This window comes from Cyprinus carpio, chromosome B17 (assembly GCF_018340385.1).
Source record: "Cyprinus carpio isolate SPL01 chromosome B17, ASM1834038v1, whole genome shotgun sequence".
In the NCBI taxonomy this organism is placed as follows: Eukaryota; Metazoa; Chordata; class Actinopteri; order Cypriniformes; family Cyprinidae; genus Cyprinus; species Cyprinus carpio.
Genome location: NC_056613.1, coordinates 4,298,570 through 4,317,570, shown reverse-complemented (window position 1 = coordinate 4,317,570; position 19,001 = coordinate 4,298,570). Strand labels below are relative to the sequence as shown.

The following is a 19,001-nucleotide window of genomic DNA, read 5'->3' as shown; positions in this document are numbered from 1 at the left end:
AAATAAAGTCCTAAGCAATGCATATTATTAATCAAAAATTAAGTTTTAATATATTTACAGTAGGAATTTTGCCAAATATCTTCATGGAACTTGATCTTTACTTAATATCCTAATGATTTTTAGCATAAAATAAAAATCAATAATTTTGACCCATACAATGTATTTTTGGCTATTGCTTAAAATATACCCCAGTGACTCTAAGACTGGTTTTGTGCTCCAGGGTCACATATGTGAGTCCCAGGATGTGATTGAAACTTCATACAAAACACACAAAAAATGCCGGCACTGTACCAGCAAAGAAACATTTGCACAAAGATGTACATTGTATACTTTAAAAATCACATTTGTTGAAACACTGGCTTTGCTACAGTCATAATTAGTAATTACCATTGAAAAAAAGGTGTTAAATCATGTTTCTAAAAGGTATTAGCAGCTGATTGTACATCCACGTCATGCCTCTAGAGTTAGCATGGAGAATAGCTCTTTGTGTTAAGCATTATTCCTGGAATTTCACCAGTAAAAAGACAAAGGAATGTTTTTATGGACTCACTGTTCTTTTACAAGAGTCTTTACAAGTTGCGCAATCATTACCCTCTAGATTATGTAAGCATGGGAAAAAATGACAACAAAAATCACACATTAATGATAACATCCTCTTCCTCGTCCTTGACATCCTCAGACAGGCCGTCGTCAGAGTGCCTGCTTTCTTCATCAATGACGCTACCATGTGGGCCAATGATGTACCGGTAGTCTCCACCAATAGCAAGAGCAGCTCCTGATGACACCATTAACCAGTCCTTTTCATCTTCCTTTATACCTACACACTGCCAAGGTACCCCCCATGAGGGCTCTTCACTACTACGGGTCCCGGCATCTGCCACCGGCCCAGAAGCCTGTTCTCCATCCTCTTCCTCCAGGTTCACATACAGCAGCGGTTCTTTTACAGGAGCTGGATTCATCTTTGCCCACAAGAGCTCCAACTGGTCAATAAGGTGTTGAAAACTAGGACGACACTTTGGGACAGGAGACCAACAGCTATGCATGATTTCATAACTGGAAGTGAGAAAAGATGGAATAGTTTATATATATATATATATATACACACACACACACACACACACACACACACACACACACACGTGTAAAATTGGTGTAGAAATTGTTAGTAAATTTCTCAAACACTTTCAAAAAACAGCAAGTAAAACAATGGATTTACAGATAAATTTTGAAGCAGAAAAACTGAAATTGTATTTTCTTAAAATGATCAAAAGTGATCAAAAAAGATACTTTCACATTGTCAAAAAAAAGTTTTGAACTTTCTTTTCTTTTCAAACCCTGATTAGCATATTGTGAAAAAGTTCATTATTTTCCATAATGTAATGATAAAAATTAAACTTTCATATATTTTAGATTCATTGCACACCAACTGAAATATTTCAGGTCTTTTATTGTTTTAATACTGATGATTTTGGCATACAGCTCATGAAAACCCCAAAATTCCTATCTCAAAAAATTAGCATATTTCATCCGACCAATCAAAGAAAAGTGTTTTTAATACAAAAAAAGTCAACCTTCAAATAATTATGTTCAGTTATGCACTCAATACTTGGTCGGGAATCCTTTTGCAGAAATGACTGCTTCAATGCGGCGTGGCATGGAGGCAATCAGCCTGTGGCACTGCTGAGGTGTTATGGAGGCCCAGGATGCTTCGATAGCGGCTTTAAGCTCATCCAGAGTGTTGGGTCTTGCATCTCTCAACTTTCTCTTCACAATATCCCACAGATTCTCTATGGGGTTCAGGTCAGGAGAGTTGGCAGGCCAATTGAGCAGAGTAATACCATGGTCAGTAAACCATTTACCAGTGGTTTTGGCACTGTGAGCAGGTGCCAGGTCGTGCTGAAAAACGAAATCTTCATCTCCATAAAGCTTTTCAGCAGATGGAAGCATGAAGTGCTCCAAAATCTCCTGATAGCTAGCTGCATTGACCCTGCCCTTGATAAAACACAGTGGACCAACACCAGCAGCTGACATGGCACCCCAGACCATCACTGACTGTGGGTACTTGACACTGGACTTCAGGCATTTTGGCATTTCCTTCTCCCCAGTCTTCCTCCAGACTCTGGCACCTTGATTTCCGAATGACATGCAAAATTGGTTTCATCCGAAAAAAAAGTACTTTGGACCACCCACTGAGCAACAGTCCAGTGCTGCTTCTCTGTAGCCCAGGTCAGGCGCTTCTGCCGCTGTTTCTGGTTCAAAAGCACACGCCTGTGCTCGGTGGGCTCTGGATGTTTCTACTCCAGACTCAGTCCACTGCTTTCCGCAGGTCCCCAAGGTCTGGAATCGGTCCTTCTCCACAATCTTCCTCAGGGTCCGGTCACCTCTTCTCATTGTGCGGCGTTTTTTGCCACACTTTTTCCTTCCCACAGACTTCCCACTGAGGTGCCTTGATACAGCACTCTGGAAACAGCCTATTCGTTCAGAAATTTCTTTCTTCTGTGTCTTACCCTCTCGCTTGAGGGTGTCAGGTCGGCAGTCTTACCCATGATTGCGGTTTTGAGTAATGAACCAGGCTGGGAGTTTTTAAAAGCCTCAGGAATCTTTTGCAGGTGTTTAGAGTTAATTAGTTGATTCAGATGATTAGGTTAATAGCTCATTTAGAGAACCTTTTCATGATATGCTAATTTTTTGAGATAGGAATTTTGGGTTTTCATGAGCCGCATGCCAAAATCATCAGTTTTAAAACAATTAAAGACCTGAAATATTTCAGTTGGTGTGCAATTAATCTAAAATATATGAAAATTAAATTTTTATCATTACATTATGGAAAATAATGAACTTTTTCACAATATGCTAATTTTTTGAGAAGGACCTGTATATATATATATATAAACGTTTTCAACATAAGAAATAACACATTTTTCTTGAGCAGTATATCAGAAATAAATGCATTTGCATCACAGAAATAAATAAATTTATAAAACACTAAAACAGAACAGAGTTATTTTAAATTCTAATAATATTTCACAATATTGCTGTTTTTGTTGTATTTCTGTTTTAAATAGATGTCGTCTTTGATCAAATAAATGCAAAAAGGAATGCATTTTAGAGATGTTCTTTATTAGATTTTCTAAAAAAATATGAAATAAAAAAACGTACATGTCAGCAGGACAGTCAGGAGGCTGTTTGAGTCTTTCTCCTTTGATAAGATACTCATAGATTTCTGAGTTCTCCACCCCTGGATAAGGCGTTTGGCCTCTAGTCATGATCTCCCACATGGTCACACCAAATGCCCACTAAAAAACAAACAAACAAAAAAACATCAGTACCAGGCACAATAAAACCTTTATCAGTTGCACAAAAACTACATACACTATTAAACACTATTAAGAAATCATGAGTATTTTTGTTTTAAGAAACTGCCATTTTAATATATTACATGGCTTTCTGGGATACTAGATTTTGTTTGATCATTCTGTGGTCAAATATATTATGACCACTAAACTGTATAACCGACAGTTGTGAGAATAACAAAGATACAGTAGTAATTCTGTTTTAAGTAGAAGGTCTATAAGCATGAAATACTAACAACTTATATTAAATAAATAATGCATACAGACAAACAGTGTTCATTACCACGTCACTCTGTGTTGTGTAGACATTATCTGCCAGGCTTTCCAAGCAATCCACTTTACAGGCAACTTAGAGACAGATCCTTGTCTATAGTAGTCACCGCTGTAGATTTTCTTTGAGAGACCAAAATCTGCTACACACACACTCATGTTTTCATTCAACCTAAAAGTAAGGATGCAGATGATGAGAACTATAACACTTGAGCTAATCCAGAGTTTGTGCTAAATAAGCAATATAAATAAATTGGGATACATTTGGATAGTTTACATGCCTATTAAATATGTGTTCCTGTTACATGCGCATGAAATAACTCACATGCAGTTGCGAGCAGCCAAATCCCGATGGATGATGTTTTTGCTGCTCAGATACTCCATCCCTCGAGCAATATCCAGCATGAACTGGATAAGAATTTGCTGAGACAGAGTCTACAATAACAAGAGACAACTTCAGACATCTACATCTACAGTAGCTGTGTGTTTGAGGACATGACAGGTAATAAACATACGAAAGGTTCATCTCCGAAGCGTGACATGAGAAGATATGTGTGGAGATCTCCATGTTTCATGAAGGGCAGGATCACCATAGGAACAGGTAGCCGCTGCTGGGCTCTCCTGTGCAGACTCACACCTGCGGGAGTGAAATCACAACCATATTTCCTTCATACGTTAAAGCAAACAGATTGTAACCCAAAGATCAAGCAGAAAAGGAAAAATGTGCACTAACCAATGAGCTTGATGACATTGGGATGATGGAAGTCTTTCATATATGCAGCCTCTTTCAGACATTGCTCAATGTCACTGGATGAGTTAATGTCAGCTGTAAGAGCACAGAGAGAGATACATCATTGTACAGAAACAATGACAGCACCAATATCATGGGCCACAGACGCTCCTTAACTAATGATTTTAGATGTACACTTACTTTTTAGGACTTTCACAGCAACCTTCTGCCCAGAGTTATTTTCCGATTTGAGAAACGCTTCTCTCACAGAGCCAAACTCACCTAGAAAACAAAACCCAGATGCTATTAATATTCTTCCTAATGTGATTTGTTTTGACCGCAACGAATGAAGGTTTTTATTTTTTTTGTCCCCTCTGTATACATATAAATTTCTTATGCTCACCAAGGATTCATTTATTTGATCAAAAATACAGTAAAAACAGAAATATTCTGAAATATTGTTACAATGTACAGAAATTTTTCTACTGATATATTTCCATATCTATTGATATATTTTAAACTGTTTTATTCCTGTGATGCAAAGCTGAATTTTCAGCATCATTGCTCCTGTATTTAGTGTCACATCAGAAATCATTCAGAAATATGCTGATTTGCTGCTCAAGAAACATTTCTTTTTACTGTCACCGTTGAAAACATCTATGCTGCTTAATACTTCTGTGGAAACTGTGATACACTAGCATTCAAAAGGTTGGGGTCAGTAAGATTTTTTTAAAGAAAGAAATGAATATTTTATTGATCAAGGTTGCATTAAATTGATCAAAAGTGACAGTAAAGATATTTATAATGTTACAACGGATATTTCACCATGCTTTTCAGAATCTATTCAACTTTCTATTCATTAAACAATACTGAAACCAAATGTATCAGTGTTTCCACAAAAATATTAAGCAGCAAAAATGGTTTTCAACACTGAATCATCATTAATAATTAATCAACTGAATGTCCAAGTCATAATGTACCCTTTCCAAGCATGCGTCCCAGAGTTAATAGCCTTTCAGAGATGAGAACATCCTGTAACTTGGCCTTCAAATCACTGTTGATTCCTAGACTGTCCACTAGAGGGAAACAGAGTTGAAATTCATAATTTCCTGTAAAACATGTACTGTAGGATGTCAATGATGGGGTAGATGTGTGTACCAGCAACGTGTTCACTTACATGTGGATTCTGGGGGCTCAGGGAACTGCCTGTTGAAGGACCTGGCAGCTGTAAAGGAAACTGGCACATCTGTCCCTGAAGCTGCAAATGCAGACCTGCAAACAAACCAAAACATTAAAAAATAACCCGTATTTCACAGCTTTAAATAACAATTTAGAAATGCATGTGAACCAAACTGCCTAAAAAGGTTAAACACACAAACAAATGATTGGAAGTGAGAAAATGGGTTTAAAATTCTAAGACTGCAACTTTGATGGATTTATATCCAATATTTAATCTTTTTGAGCATAGTTGATCCAAGGTGTAAAAGGACAGATCACAGTTTACCAGATATCAGTCGTACTTCAGACAAAATGTTTAATTACTGCATTTTGGGAAGGATATATGGTGTATTATTGTGTCACATTCAGATAAACATACCCAAACTGAGTCTCTTTGCCTCTGTTGCGTACCAGTACAATCAACAGGAGTCCCACCATGGTGGCCACTAAAAGGCCGAAAAGCAGGCCCACCCACAGGTGGCCCCTCTGGGTCTGAGCCTGCATGGCTGAAACGAGACAACAAGAGCGTTAAACACCACTTCTGCTCAAAAGTGCCTGAAGCCACCCCATTCCTGCATAATGAGCCACACAAAGAAAAAAATCTCTCAGAGTGCTGCATTATGGGAACATGCAGTCACAAAAAAGCTGCAGTGACTGTAGAAATCCCAATTTCAAAAGGCAGGAGGGCAGACAATGAGAGTGGACAGACCTGACACGGGCATCACGAGAACAGGCTGACTCCACGGGCCACATCCTGCCGTTGTGCATGCTGCAACCTGGAAAGTGGCGTTAAAGAAGCGCCCTGCACCCGAGAGACGGGCAACGTTGTCTTTAAAAAGTAAGGGATCCTATAAAGACAAAAAGCAAATTGTGCATAGCAGTTAAGGGTGGGTAGCTCTTAAATGTCATGACAGAGGAAAATGAATGGCCTTTAGACATCCAAACTTGGCGTGTATATGATATTTTATCATAGAAACTAATCAAATTTTTATCCATTACCAATAACAGGATAAAGGTAATTTTTTATATGCTCAATAATGTTTCAAGTCATATTTATAAATATAGAGCTTTATACAATACAGGTTGTTTAAAAGCAGCTTCACAGTAATAACAGTATTAATCTTTCCAAAATTCATAAATTATGAAATGACTTCAATTTCATCTATAAAGCAACTCTAAAGAAGACAAGTGTCATTATTCAGGTCAATTTGGATTCAGTGTTGATTCAATTCAGTTTAATAATGGTGTCAATGTTGCAAAGTTAATAAATTCTGAAATTATTCAATTTAGCTATAAAGCAGATCTACAGAAGTAAATGGCACCATTTTTCAGCTCAAGTCAGTTCAATATTTATTTAATTCATTTGTCATTATTGCAAAGTTAATCTATTACGAAATTAATCATTCAGATTCGATACTGAATCAGTTCAGTTCAATAATAGAGTCAGTGTAGCAAAATTTCATTTATAAGTGTGTTCCTTTACAATGATGTACCTGACTCTCTCCTCCCTGGTTCCATTGCACTTTATATGCCAGTAACCTTCCACGTAGCTCCTCCTGATCCAGTGCCGCCCAGGACAGAGTGAGCTGCTGCTCGCTGAGTTCAAAGGTAAAGTTCTTTGGAGCTGCTGATGGTGCTGTGTAAGAAAGATATGAAAACAGTAAAAAAGGAAGAGTGCAGAGAGTCAATTACCACTGTACAGACAAAAGTATGAGTCAAACGCCTCTGCATAACAATAAACAAGTCACAACCAGGCCCAGATGCAATTTGTTCACATTTTCCCCATTGAATTTGGGGGGATGTCCTCAAGAATTGGTAGAATGGATTTCAAATGGAGAGTACTACACTTTTATACTTGATAAGAAAAAAATATATAATCAGCAGTAAATCAAATCCATTTAAACAGTTGCAACGACTGTTTTGGCCAGTAGATGGCAGCATATTAAACGGTGTATGTGGCAGTATTGCATTGATATGGATTGGGGACACACACAATGGCGCATTGTGCCACTCAGCCTGGAATCTACTGGACTGCAGCCAGTGCTAGCAGTTTACAAACATGCATGCAGGGTCAACTTCAGAAACCCATTCTGCTCCTCAAACCCATCCACCAGCTCCTCCCCTTCCAAACCCCCTCACCCCAGGCATCTGGCCAGAACCAGCTCTCTGGGTCGTTTGTTTACTTCCAACCCACCAAAACTTTGGTCAAACTGGCTAACGGTTTTATCTTAAAAATGTTAGTCACTCATGACTGTTTTATCACAGTTTGGAATTGAATATGTCAGTGTTAATTAGCCCTTATTGATCCAAGCCTAATAATTTAGTGATGTATGCAACAAAGAATGTTGTAGCTATAAGCTTTCTTTGAGATGGATCTGAGTTCTACAAACGCAATTTCCTTCCTTCCTTCCCTCCTTCCTTCCTCTGTTCTTAGTACCTCAACACTCTTCTTGCAGACACAAAATATGAAAATATCTGGATGACCAGATCAAATTTCACATGAAAATCTAAAGAAATGTAGGATTTTTTTTCCAAAAGAGTAAATTACTGTAATTTATTTAATAACTGTATTCATTTTTTATTAAATGTATTATTTTTATTAAAAATATTTTAATTGTCATATATATATATATATGTTTTTTAAATTCTTTTATTTCAGCTAGTTATAATGGCATTTATCATTTTCATTCTGTTTAAATTTAAGTACTAAACTAAAACATAATAAAAACTTTACAGACATTAAATAAAAACTAATGAAAACACAACATAATTACTAAAAGCGTTTAAAATGTAAAATAAATCTGAAAATATAAAAATTTAATTTAATTCAAACTGTTAACACAAACAAAATCTACAGTAGTAAACATTATTATGATTTTCAAACCTAAACCCTTCTGACCAATGAATTTGAGTTTTCCAATATACACTCATTTCAGGGGGGCTTCAAATAGCTTATTTATAGTCTGCATATTCAGTTGTTGTATTTAAAATCAAGAAAGTTAGACACGTCCTCAAAATTACTTTTAAAGACACTTCACCCATTATAAGCAGATTATAGCCAGTTCAATATTTTAAAGAAAAAACATTTTGACTAGAGAGGGTCTGATCAGTTTTGCCCATGGGAACCTTACCATTCTCTGAATTAAACAGTAGAGCACTGAACTAGCTATGCCAAGGTGATGGGTTCGATTATCAGGGAATGCAAGAGCTGATAAAATGCTTACTTTGAATACAATACAAGCTGTTTTGGATAAAAGTGTCTGCCAAATGCATGAATGTAAGTCTGCAATTTAATTTCAACAGCAATGCCATTTGAGAGAAAAAAAGCCATTAATGTTAATTTGACTCAGAACACATTAGAAAGAAACACCATGCATGCATAATGACATTACCTTATCTAATATTTCACATACCTGCCTCTGGAGTGTGAAAGCCCACCCAGGGAGAGAAGGGGGAAGAGCCCACCTCGTTATCACACCGGATTCTCACACTGTAATTTGAGTAACTGCTGAGTCCCTCAAACACATGCTGGAAGGGTGGAACTACCACGTCCACATCAGGAAGTTTTACCTTCTTTCCAGGTCCCTTTGACACCTACAAATAGATTAAAGTCAGATATTTCTCATCCCATTATGGCACATAATCTAAATATGAGCCTGGTAAAACTGGTAAAAAAATAATTGAAATGTAATTTAATTTAAGCTTATGGATTTAAATACTGAGAATTTTAAAAAGAAAAGAAAAGAAAGATTTTGATAACTATTTACTTAAATGGATTTGGAAGCTTATTTTGGAATTAATAAGGCTATACGGAATAAAAGTGACTTTATATCTTACAATGCTGACTTTTTGTCACAATTGCAAGTTTATATCTTGCAATTGCAAGTTCTAAACTCATAATTGTGAGTTTACATCTCGTAAATATGACTTTTTTTTCTCTGAAATCAAAATTACATTTTACTCTTTTTTTGTTTACGTCACAGAATAAAACAATAAAAAAGGTTATTGTAATTAATAAACTCACAACTATGAGAGAAAAGTCAGAATTGTGTGATTTACTCTCACAATTGTGTATATAACTTACAGTTCATACTTCTCTTTTCATGGTGAGCAACAAGCTTTTTTGTTTCGGAATTGCGAGAGAAAAGTCTAAATTGTAAGGTATAAAACTCAGATTTGTTTTTAAAAAAGTCAGAATTGTGAGACAAAGGTGCAATTACCTTGTTTAGATTTTTATTTCATGGCAGGAATAAGATTATATAGAGACCTCACTTTTTATTTATTTTTTTACATTAAAATGTTTTCTGAAGAGAGCAGTGGAACTGCTTTGTTTTTACAGATGTCTCACTCTTCTCCATATATAAAAAGGATCTATTTTATGGGTCACTAGCACAATCTAAGCTAAAAACAAAAAGCGAACCATGTTATCTGAGAAACAAACACCGTATTGTTAATGGAAGGGTTACATACAATGGAAGTCAATGGGGCTGGGTGCTTTAAAAAGGACAAAAGCAAAGTAGTCCACCCAACCTGTGAGCAGTGTAAAGCATTCTCCCTAACATACGCCATGTGTTACACAGGAGGAAAGTCATACGGTTTGGAATAACAAGAGGGTGAATAAATGATTTTCATTTTGGGGTCTACTAAGAATGTATGGCAATAGGACAAGCATGAAGACATTAATAGAAAAAGACATGCAACAATGTCAAAAACTATGTAGTATCAGGTATACTCTACCTGTATAGTGCAGGTGGAAAGCTGTGAATGCCCAGTGAAACCTGGACTCCATGTTAAGGTTATATTAAGATCAGACACATGATGTACCTTGACATCCTGGGGGGAATCAGGGCGGACTGCACATAAGAATCACATGTAAATATAAGCATTATACCAACAACATGTATTTATCTTCTCTCTGCTGGGAGCTTTTTGTGCCTTCGGACTTCTGTGGTTGTATTTGTGTGGTTGACTGTGTAATACAGTTGTTAAAATATATGATGGATTACTTCCAAAACAAAAAGCAACAACTAATTTTGCATTCTTTACGAAATTACAGCAATAAAAGTTATGTGTGCTGGAAGTGAAAAACACTATGGTATGTCTCACCTTTAATGTGCACTGTGCCTGTGCGTGACACGGAGATGCCTCGAGCGTTCTTAGCCTCACAGTAAAACTTTATACTGTCATTCACACCTGGTTGAGCAAATGAGAAACATTGCTGTGGTCAGCGCTTCATGGGGTACTGATATCTCAAAGTAAGCTTGCAAAAAAGCATTTTAAATGGGTCACATTTCTCCCCAATATCAAAAGAATGAAACAAGGAAAGTACAGTTGAGGTCAAAAGTTTACATACACCTTGCAGAATCTGCAAAATGTTAATTAGTTTACCAAAATAAGAGGGATTGTACAAAATGCATGTTAGTACTGACCTGCATAAGATATTTCACATAAAAGATGTTTGCATATAGTCCACAAGAGAAAATAATAGTTGAATTTATAAAAATGACCCTGTTCAAAAGTTTACATACACTTGATTCTTAATACTGTGTTGTTAGCTGAATAATCCACAACTGTTTTTTTTTTTTTTAGTGATAGTTGTTCACGAGTCCCTTATTTGTCCTGAATGGTTAAACTGCCCACTGTTCTTCAGAAAAATCCTTCAGGTCCCACAAATTCTTTAATTTTTTTAGCATTTTTGTGTATTTGAACCCTTTCCGACAATGACTGTATGATTTTGAGATCCAACTTTTCACACTGAGGACAACTGTGAGAATCATATGCAACTATTACAGAAGGTTCAAACACTCAATGATGCTTCAGAAGGAAACACAATGCATTAAAATGGCATTATAATCTAACATTATTTTGAAGATAATTTAAACATATTTTAAAATACTAATACTAATTTATATATATATACACACACTACCACTCAAAACTTTAAGATCAGTAAGATTTTTAATTTAAGTTAACAGTTTCTATTTTAATATACTTTAAAATATAATTTATTCCTGTGATGCAAAGCTGAATTTTCAGCTCCAGTCTTCAGTGTCACATGATCTTTCAGAAATCATTCTAAAGCCCTATTCGCACGGGATTAGTATTACCTGGTGACCTCCAGTCATTTATTAGTCTGTTGAATCCTGTGATTTGGCCAGCATTTGGCAGGTTGTATATAATTTTTCGAGGTTTTTGTTTCGTGTGCGCCTTTTTATCCATCTTTCACAAATAATAGAGCTGCGTTGTAGTGTTTGATAATATTTTGGGTGCAGTTATATCGCTACCATACAATTTGCAGAAAGAGAAAGCTGAAAAGGTTTTGAGGTTAATGTGTTACAAATAAATCAAGCATAAAGCTTGAGATGTTATTTTAACCTGGTGAAATGTAAATGACACAGGGCACGAAACTATATTAGTGTCTTTCTTTCTTTTTTTAAATCCATCTAAGTGAGAGATATGTCAGCAAATTCGAGTAAAATCACAGGCTTCGCTTATCCCGTGCGAATGCACCAAATGAAATTCAGATGTGGGGGGTAATTTCAAAATCACACAAGGTCCTCAGATAATACTAATCCTGTGCGAACAGGCCTTAATATACTGATTTACTATCAATGTTGGAAACAGTTGTGCTACTTCATGTTTTTGGTAATTTGTTGCGCAGAAGTGAGTTGCAAAAAGAGTCAATCAGACGACAGGAATTTTCTCAATAACTCAAACAAAGATTACAAAAAATATCCTGATCTCATGTCTCAGCCCGCCTTTATGAGCCATCTGTCATCTGTCAAGAGTCATCTGTCCTCAGTAAACTGTTTGGAAAAAACAACAACTCAAAAACCTATTTATGTCAAAGGTGCAAGTGGCTGATAATATGAACACATGAAAAACGGTCTTACATAGACCTGATGACTCAATGATTTCTCAGCATTACGCTATTAAAATGGAAAGTTTACTTTACTGGGCTTCACCACACTGACAGTATTGATCACTATAATGCATTCCCTGACAGAACAAAAGATCCAGTTACAAAATATAAAGGCAGGGCAGTAAACTGGCCTTGACATTATCCACCAACAGAAGTCTTTTTTACTACAAGAACATGACTTGTAACAGTCTGTAATGAATACCAAAAACATTCATAAAGTCACTCTGTTGCTAAAAATCTCCCACAACTCCATGTAATATCACACTACAAGTAAGCACAAACTTGCCCCACTGGAAATACTCTACTGTTACACCTTTGTACAAACTCAGAGTCACTCCACCTACTGAAAGCAACCATTGACTCAGTTCTATAATTTATCTACACAATATATCATCCAATAGAAGATCTGAAAGAGGATTTCTGAATGTTTCACAGGATCACTGACCGTTTTACGTTATGCACAAACAAACTTCCATTGAATAATGAAATATAGGAGTGTTTTCAGGGCAGTATTGGGGAGTAACTAACTAATCATAGACGCATCTGAGGCATAGAGGCAACTAACTAATCAAGAGCATAAACTTGAACTTTAAAAGGTGAACTTTAAAAACTGTTCAATTTGTAGAAAATTAATGAGGGAGGATGGTAACGCTCAACATGGTGACAGCTGGAAAGGAAGTAATGCTTTTTTACTTTAAAGCATATGGAATTGGCTTTTCTCTATAACATTTATGTGCATTAGACTAACCTAAAAAATACAGTTTTAGCCTGATTTGTACAAATGATTTGAACATACAGTATGTTGACATGTATGATTTGTAATGTAAGCTTGCTAAACAGTTTCAAAGATCAGGGCAAGACTGGAAAGGCTGCCTGTTCAGTGAATTGCGGTCTTGGCCACATGAGAATGTGTGTACATGACAGAAAGTATTGCATAGAATTGTCTCAGATCTGATAAATGCCACCAATTCCACACTATAGCATTATAGCAGTATTTGAGACTAAGCGTATCCCGTTATTCATCATGTCCAGGATCTCACAAGATCATCAAAGTTTGAGGGAAACTTTCCAGTGCAAGCTGAATTAGACCTTACACATAATTTTGTAATAAAACAAAGTGATGCACATTTGTAAATTGCATCAACTCTTACATAGGGACTACTGAACACTTATTTTAGAAGTATTTTAAAGTACAAAGAATTAAAAACCAAAATGTGTAAATTAAGCTCTGTAAAAACGTCACTTGCATTTTTACAACACATGTTGCAAGTGTGTCCCATCAAGTAATCGTTCTACGAACACTTGCAGTCTTCACACCCACTTGAAAATTTGGGGCAAATACTGGAGATAAGTCATGTAAGAAGACAAGTGGTCAAGTGCAAAGACCGCAAATGTGTGTATTGAGACAGACCCTTGGTGTGTCTCACCTTTAATAAAGAGAACTGAGGGGGAAGGTGTGAAATCCCCCTTCTGTTCACCTCCCAGCCACCACAGCACCTCCACAGGTTCAGGAGGACCTGATGCAGCACACGTCAGGTTGAAGGGCTCCCCTGCAAATGCAGCCACATCCTTGGGTTCCACCACAAAATGAGGCACACCTAAAATACGAGCACAAGGTGGTAATATATGTAGTGTTTGCACAAAAGCAACAAGATATGATTTAATAAATCGATTACTTGATGGATTCTGAAGTAGCAGCTGACATACCTTCTACTGTAATCCAAGCAGGCTCTGAGGGAATGATCCTGCCGTGATATTCAACCTCACACCAGTACTTCCCGGCATCTTGTTGCTGCACCGATTTAACACTAAAAAGAAAGAAACACTCAGAACAGACACTCTTTAAAGAGTAAAATGAACCACAAATGAAATTCGCATCATTTACACACTCCTATGTTGACATAAATCAAAGTAACTTTTATTGACCAAATGTGCCATGAGCACAAATGCATACATTTATATAAAACATTTACAACATTCACACTGTTACTGAACTAAATCAAATCAACACTGAACTAAATTGAGGTGGATAATGACACTTTACAGCTAAAATTGTACTTGTTTCACAAAGAACTCTGCAACATTAACACAGCTTTTTTCTTGTTTGTTATTATTATCTGTATTTTTATAAAGTGCTATATAAATAAATGTGACTTGGCTTGACAAAGACTTAGAAAAGTAGCAAATGCCACAACATTGTCTAATAATGATCATGGAATAATGCCACATCCGTCTCAAAGTTTTACAACTAGACAAGAGCCAGTCAGACAAAGCATGCTGAGATTTATGTAGACAAAGGTCAGTTGCGCAAACAACGGCATGACTTGCATTCACATAAAAGAGACGCATGACGTTTGCATTTGTTTACAGTTATGACACCCAACACAGGAAACTAGACATTTATAGATTATGTTGGCAGCGTAGCGTTCTGTATGGAAACGTGACTCCTGTAATACACTAAGCCAGTTTCTCTCTTCGCTCTTTAGCCTAATCTTACAGCAGGCAACACTTTCAACAGCAAATTTCCACCCAAACTGTGTTTAGTCTAAGACTGGACTAAATCAGCATCTAGGAACTGGGCAACTGGACTACGTCACGACACGTGCAAGAGATTATCAGCCCTGCCAGCTTTCAGTAAAGCAAGTTCAGGTTACTAATGTCCATCTGCATTACTCCTCGTCTTCTGCCTACATTCCAATCAGAAGGGGCTACATTTACCTGCTTGCAAAGATGTTCGATGGAAAGTTCAAAATGATCTCAGTATATACAGTAACACAGTAATATTGTGAAATATTTTTACAATTTAAAACAGTTGATTTCTATTTAAATATATTTTAGAATGTAATTTATTTCCATGATGCAAAGCTGAATTTTCAGCATCATTCCTCCAGTCTTCAGTGTCAAGTGATCCTTCAGAAATTATTCTAATATGATGATTTGCTGCTCAAGAAGCATTTCTTAGTATTATCAATGGTGAAAATAAATAATCTTGTATAACTATGAAGGGCAAAGTTACTTGCTACAGTAACAGACATGTTAGACTTGACAGAAAAGTCCTTGATAAAGTGTATTCATTTTTCTTGGTGTCTTTTACCATGCAGACAGTAATGAACATGAATTTATGAGTTAATGTGATACCTAACAAAGAAGCACAAACAACTGTTCTGGTGTTCTAGCTCTGCGCCCACACTGTGATAAAACAAAAAATCATACTGATACAGTGTTTCAATCCCAAGGCCACAGTCTCGTGACAACTGGACAGACTCCCTTTTAGGTAAAAAGTGTAAAAGACAGTTTTTTTTTGCTTACTGGCCCAAACCAAAATAGTTCACCCACAAATCTCTGAGATATTCTGGTGTCTACATATCTCCTTCAATGTACATCTTTCAGATTTTTTTTTTTAACTGTTTTACTGTCTGCCTTGTCTAAATGGTCAGAAAACCCTATTACTGATGTCAACAAGACACATGTTGTTCATGTTCAAAACCCTAACACGTGTTTAAGAAACAGTAGTAATAGCTGCGCTTGTCTTAGAAAATAGTTAGTGAAATTTGACCAATCATATGACAACATATTCTAATCAGTTTCAACATCCCCTTCATACAGTCTGATGTCTCAGTTCTTGTGTAAATAAACTACATTTCATTTCTTACCACTTAAAAAACATCTATGCTGAACAACAATTCAGGATGTGTAGTTGCAGGTTCATGTTTTCCTACCTGTGAAAGGTCTCCCAGTGATGTGCATCTAGTGTGATGTACATTTGATCAGTGCTGTAGATCTTCTCTCCGTCTTTTATCCAGATGATCTCTGGTTCACTCAAACCCTCAAAGGCACAGCCCAGACGGGCCATGTTACCCTGAGTCACCGTTTGGTTGGAAGGGTTTTTGGTGAACTGTAATCCTGGAGGATACACAGTGTGATATGTTTCTAAAGCAAACTTAAGACCGAATTAACATTGAGAAATCTGGACGTACTTGATAAACAGATAATTTCATGATCGGAGAGAGTTCTAGTAAAGATTCAAATGCTTATGCATAAATGCTTTAAATGATTTTTGGTAAGCAAATCTAAACTGTGCATACATATAGGATAACTAAACTCTATCTATTATCTATATTATCTATCTATATCTATTATATAGTTCACCCAAAATACAGCAATATTAGGGACAGACTGGAATTTTATCTGGAAGCAATGGTTTCAAGTTAAAAACATCATAATAATGGATTTGTTCATTAAAAACACAGCTTTTTCGTTTCACAAGATGGAGTTGTGTGGATTATTGTGATGTTTTTATCAGCTGTTTGGACTCTCATTCTGACGGCACCCATTCACTGCAGAGGATCCATTGGTAAGCAAGTGATGTAATGCTAAATTTCTGCAAATCTATTCTTATGAAGAAACAAACTCACCTACATCTTTAATGGCATGCAAAATTTTCAGGAAATTTTCAATTTTTTAAGTAATTTTTCACGTAATTCACATCACATGCTTTCTTGGTGGCTTCCTGCCTTTAAATGTCTAGTAAATCACACAAAAAAAAGACAGAGAATAGCAGAACAAGACATGTGCAATATGTAATCTACGCCTCAAAAATTTGTAAAGAAACTTCATGTTTCTTCAAGAGGCTTTTGTGCCATTTTCTAAGACCTCTATTGTGTTGGGTCCATTTCTGGCATCTCTGACAGCGTGCACGTTCTTCTGACTGTCGACAGCAGACCGCATGCATGCTGCAGATGTCTGAAAGATCTCCACTGTGACAACACAACACAGCTGGCCAAAACATCTGCATCAAAGCTCACATTCATTTCCCAGGAAACTACAGTGACCTGTTCATGATGTAACTCTACAATCAATAAAGTAGCATACCTATCTATCTATCTATCTATCTATCTATCTATCTATCTATCTATCTATCTATCTATCTATCAGCTGAAACAGAACAGAGACTCTAAATGGCTAAATGGTTTGCTTTAGCAGAATTAAACTCCAAAATTGTATTTGGTTTAATAATGATGCATAACAAAAGTGTGCCTTTTTCATTTAACCAAAAGTAGTCTCTATCTGGATATTTTTTCAAATACCTTCTCTGTATAATACAGTGGTTAAAATATTAAAAATAACGTAATTTTTAAAATCACACTCGACCATAATAATAATAATAAAAAGATGCAGAATTGGTTTAAAAAAATCAATCATCCAACAATATTTAATAATCAATAACAACATCCCATCATTATATAAAAAAAAAATAAAACAAGAAAGAAAGAGAAATTATTATGCGCAAAATTATAAAAGAGGGATATGACGCTTTCTGCTTGTGTTTATAATAGATGTCCCGTACATTTCCACTTAAACTGATGTTTATCGTGAAACACAAGTATCCACGTCAACACATCCTCAGCACTGATGAGTTTAATGACACACTGCGTTCACAAACTCTGATCACACGATTAGGATTATACAAACTTACCATGAATTCCCTCATTGAAGTGTAGTAAAAAGAGCAGGATACAAAAAGAAAGCCCCATTATATCATCTTCTGTTAAAGAGCTAAGTTATCTCCTTCACCTCAGGAAAGTTTGAACAGCGGTGATTAATGAATTAACTCGGTGTTCGTAGATCCCATTATATTCTTCACGGGAGTTTCAACTTCAGAATGAACCTCTCGCATTTATTAAATGATGTTTCCGTGGTTAAACCGGTAAAAGTAGCGTTTTGCTCATTGTTTTGATAAATCCTGCACGAGTTCGTTAGAGCGCGGCGATTCTCGGTTTAGAAAAACAGTAGCGATCATCGTACAGATGAAACGCCCCCTGTACGTCACGTGACGCAACTACACCTCACAGCAGCATACACATCAAAATGTTATTTACAGCATGGGTTTTGGAAGCTAAAGGCATATTCACGTATATTATGCTATAAAGACAGCATGCTTTTTTTTTTTTCAAAATTAAATAATTAGCTTTTATACTTTTTTTACATTATTTTGTACATTGTACTAAAACCAACATAAATAAATGAAAAATAAATTATAAAATCAACCGTTCTTTTTTCAGTTTTCTTTTCTTTTTTTTGTGCATGGGTTTTCAAAGCGTTTGAAGCCAAATCCATAAATCTTCCTACAAATTACGTTATAAAAATAGCATGCTTTTGCCAAATTAAATAATTGTCTGCTATACTGGTTTTTATTATATTGTTTTATTATTTTATAAATAAATAAATAAATACGTGGTAAATTATATTTTTTTTCATCATATTTTACAAATAAGATAAAAAGTACTAATAGCATACAAATAAACTGTTTTTATGTAATAAAAATTATTATGTATAAATATGAGGAGAAACGTTTTTCAATTCAAAATTATTTGCACGAATTTTTTTTACAATGAACATTGTGTCAATGTAGTTTAAAAGAGTATATTGATTAACAGTCTCTTGCTTTTACATTCTTTTTGTTTACTTTCCAATTTATTAATTCATTTTTATTACATACTACTATTAT

At 35.8% G+C, this 19,001-nt stretch overlaps 1 protein-coding gene across 1 annotated transcript; it reads right to left on the bottom strand.

Annotated features, from left to right (window-relative positions):
• Nucleotides 1-108: 108 nt before the first annotated feature.
• Nucleotides 109-18,332, bottom strand: tyro3 (TYRO3 protein tyrosine kinase). Its single transcript, XM_042743243.1, is given in 20 exon segments — nucleotides 109-1,053; nucleotides 3,160-3,296; nucleotides 3,637-3,683; nucleotides 3,686-3,795; nucleotides 3,949-4,058; nucleotides 4,139-4,260; nucleotides 4,357-4,449; nucleotides 4,555-4,635; nucleotides 5,334-5,429; nucleotides 5,531-5,625; nucleotides 5,951-6,077; nucleotides 6,281-6,419; nucleotides 7,065-7,207; nucleotides 8,985-9,165; nucleotides 10,309-10,424; nucleotides 10,678-10,764; nucleotides 13,921-14,091; nucleotides 14,201-14,301; nucleotides 16,213-16,396; nucleotides 17,970-18,332. Coding segments are annotated over 20 exon segments (2,619 nt in total). The 5' UTR covers nucleotides 18,028-18,332; the 3' UTR covers nucleotides 109-632.
• Nucleotides 18,333-19,001: the final 669 nt, after the last annotated feature.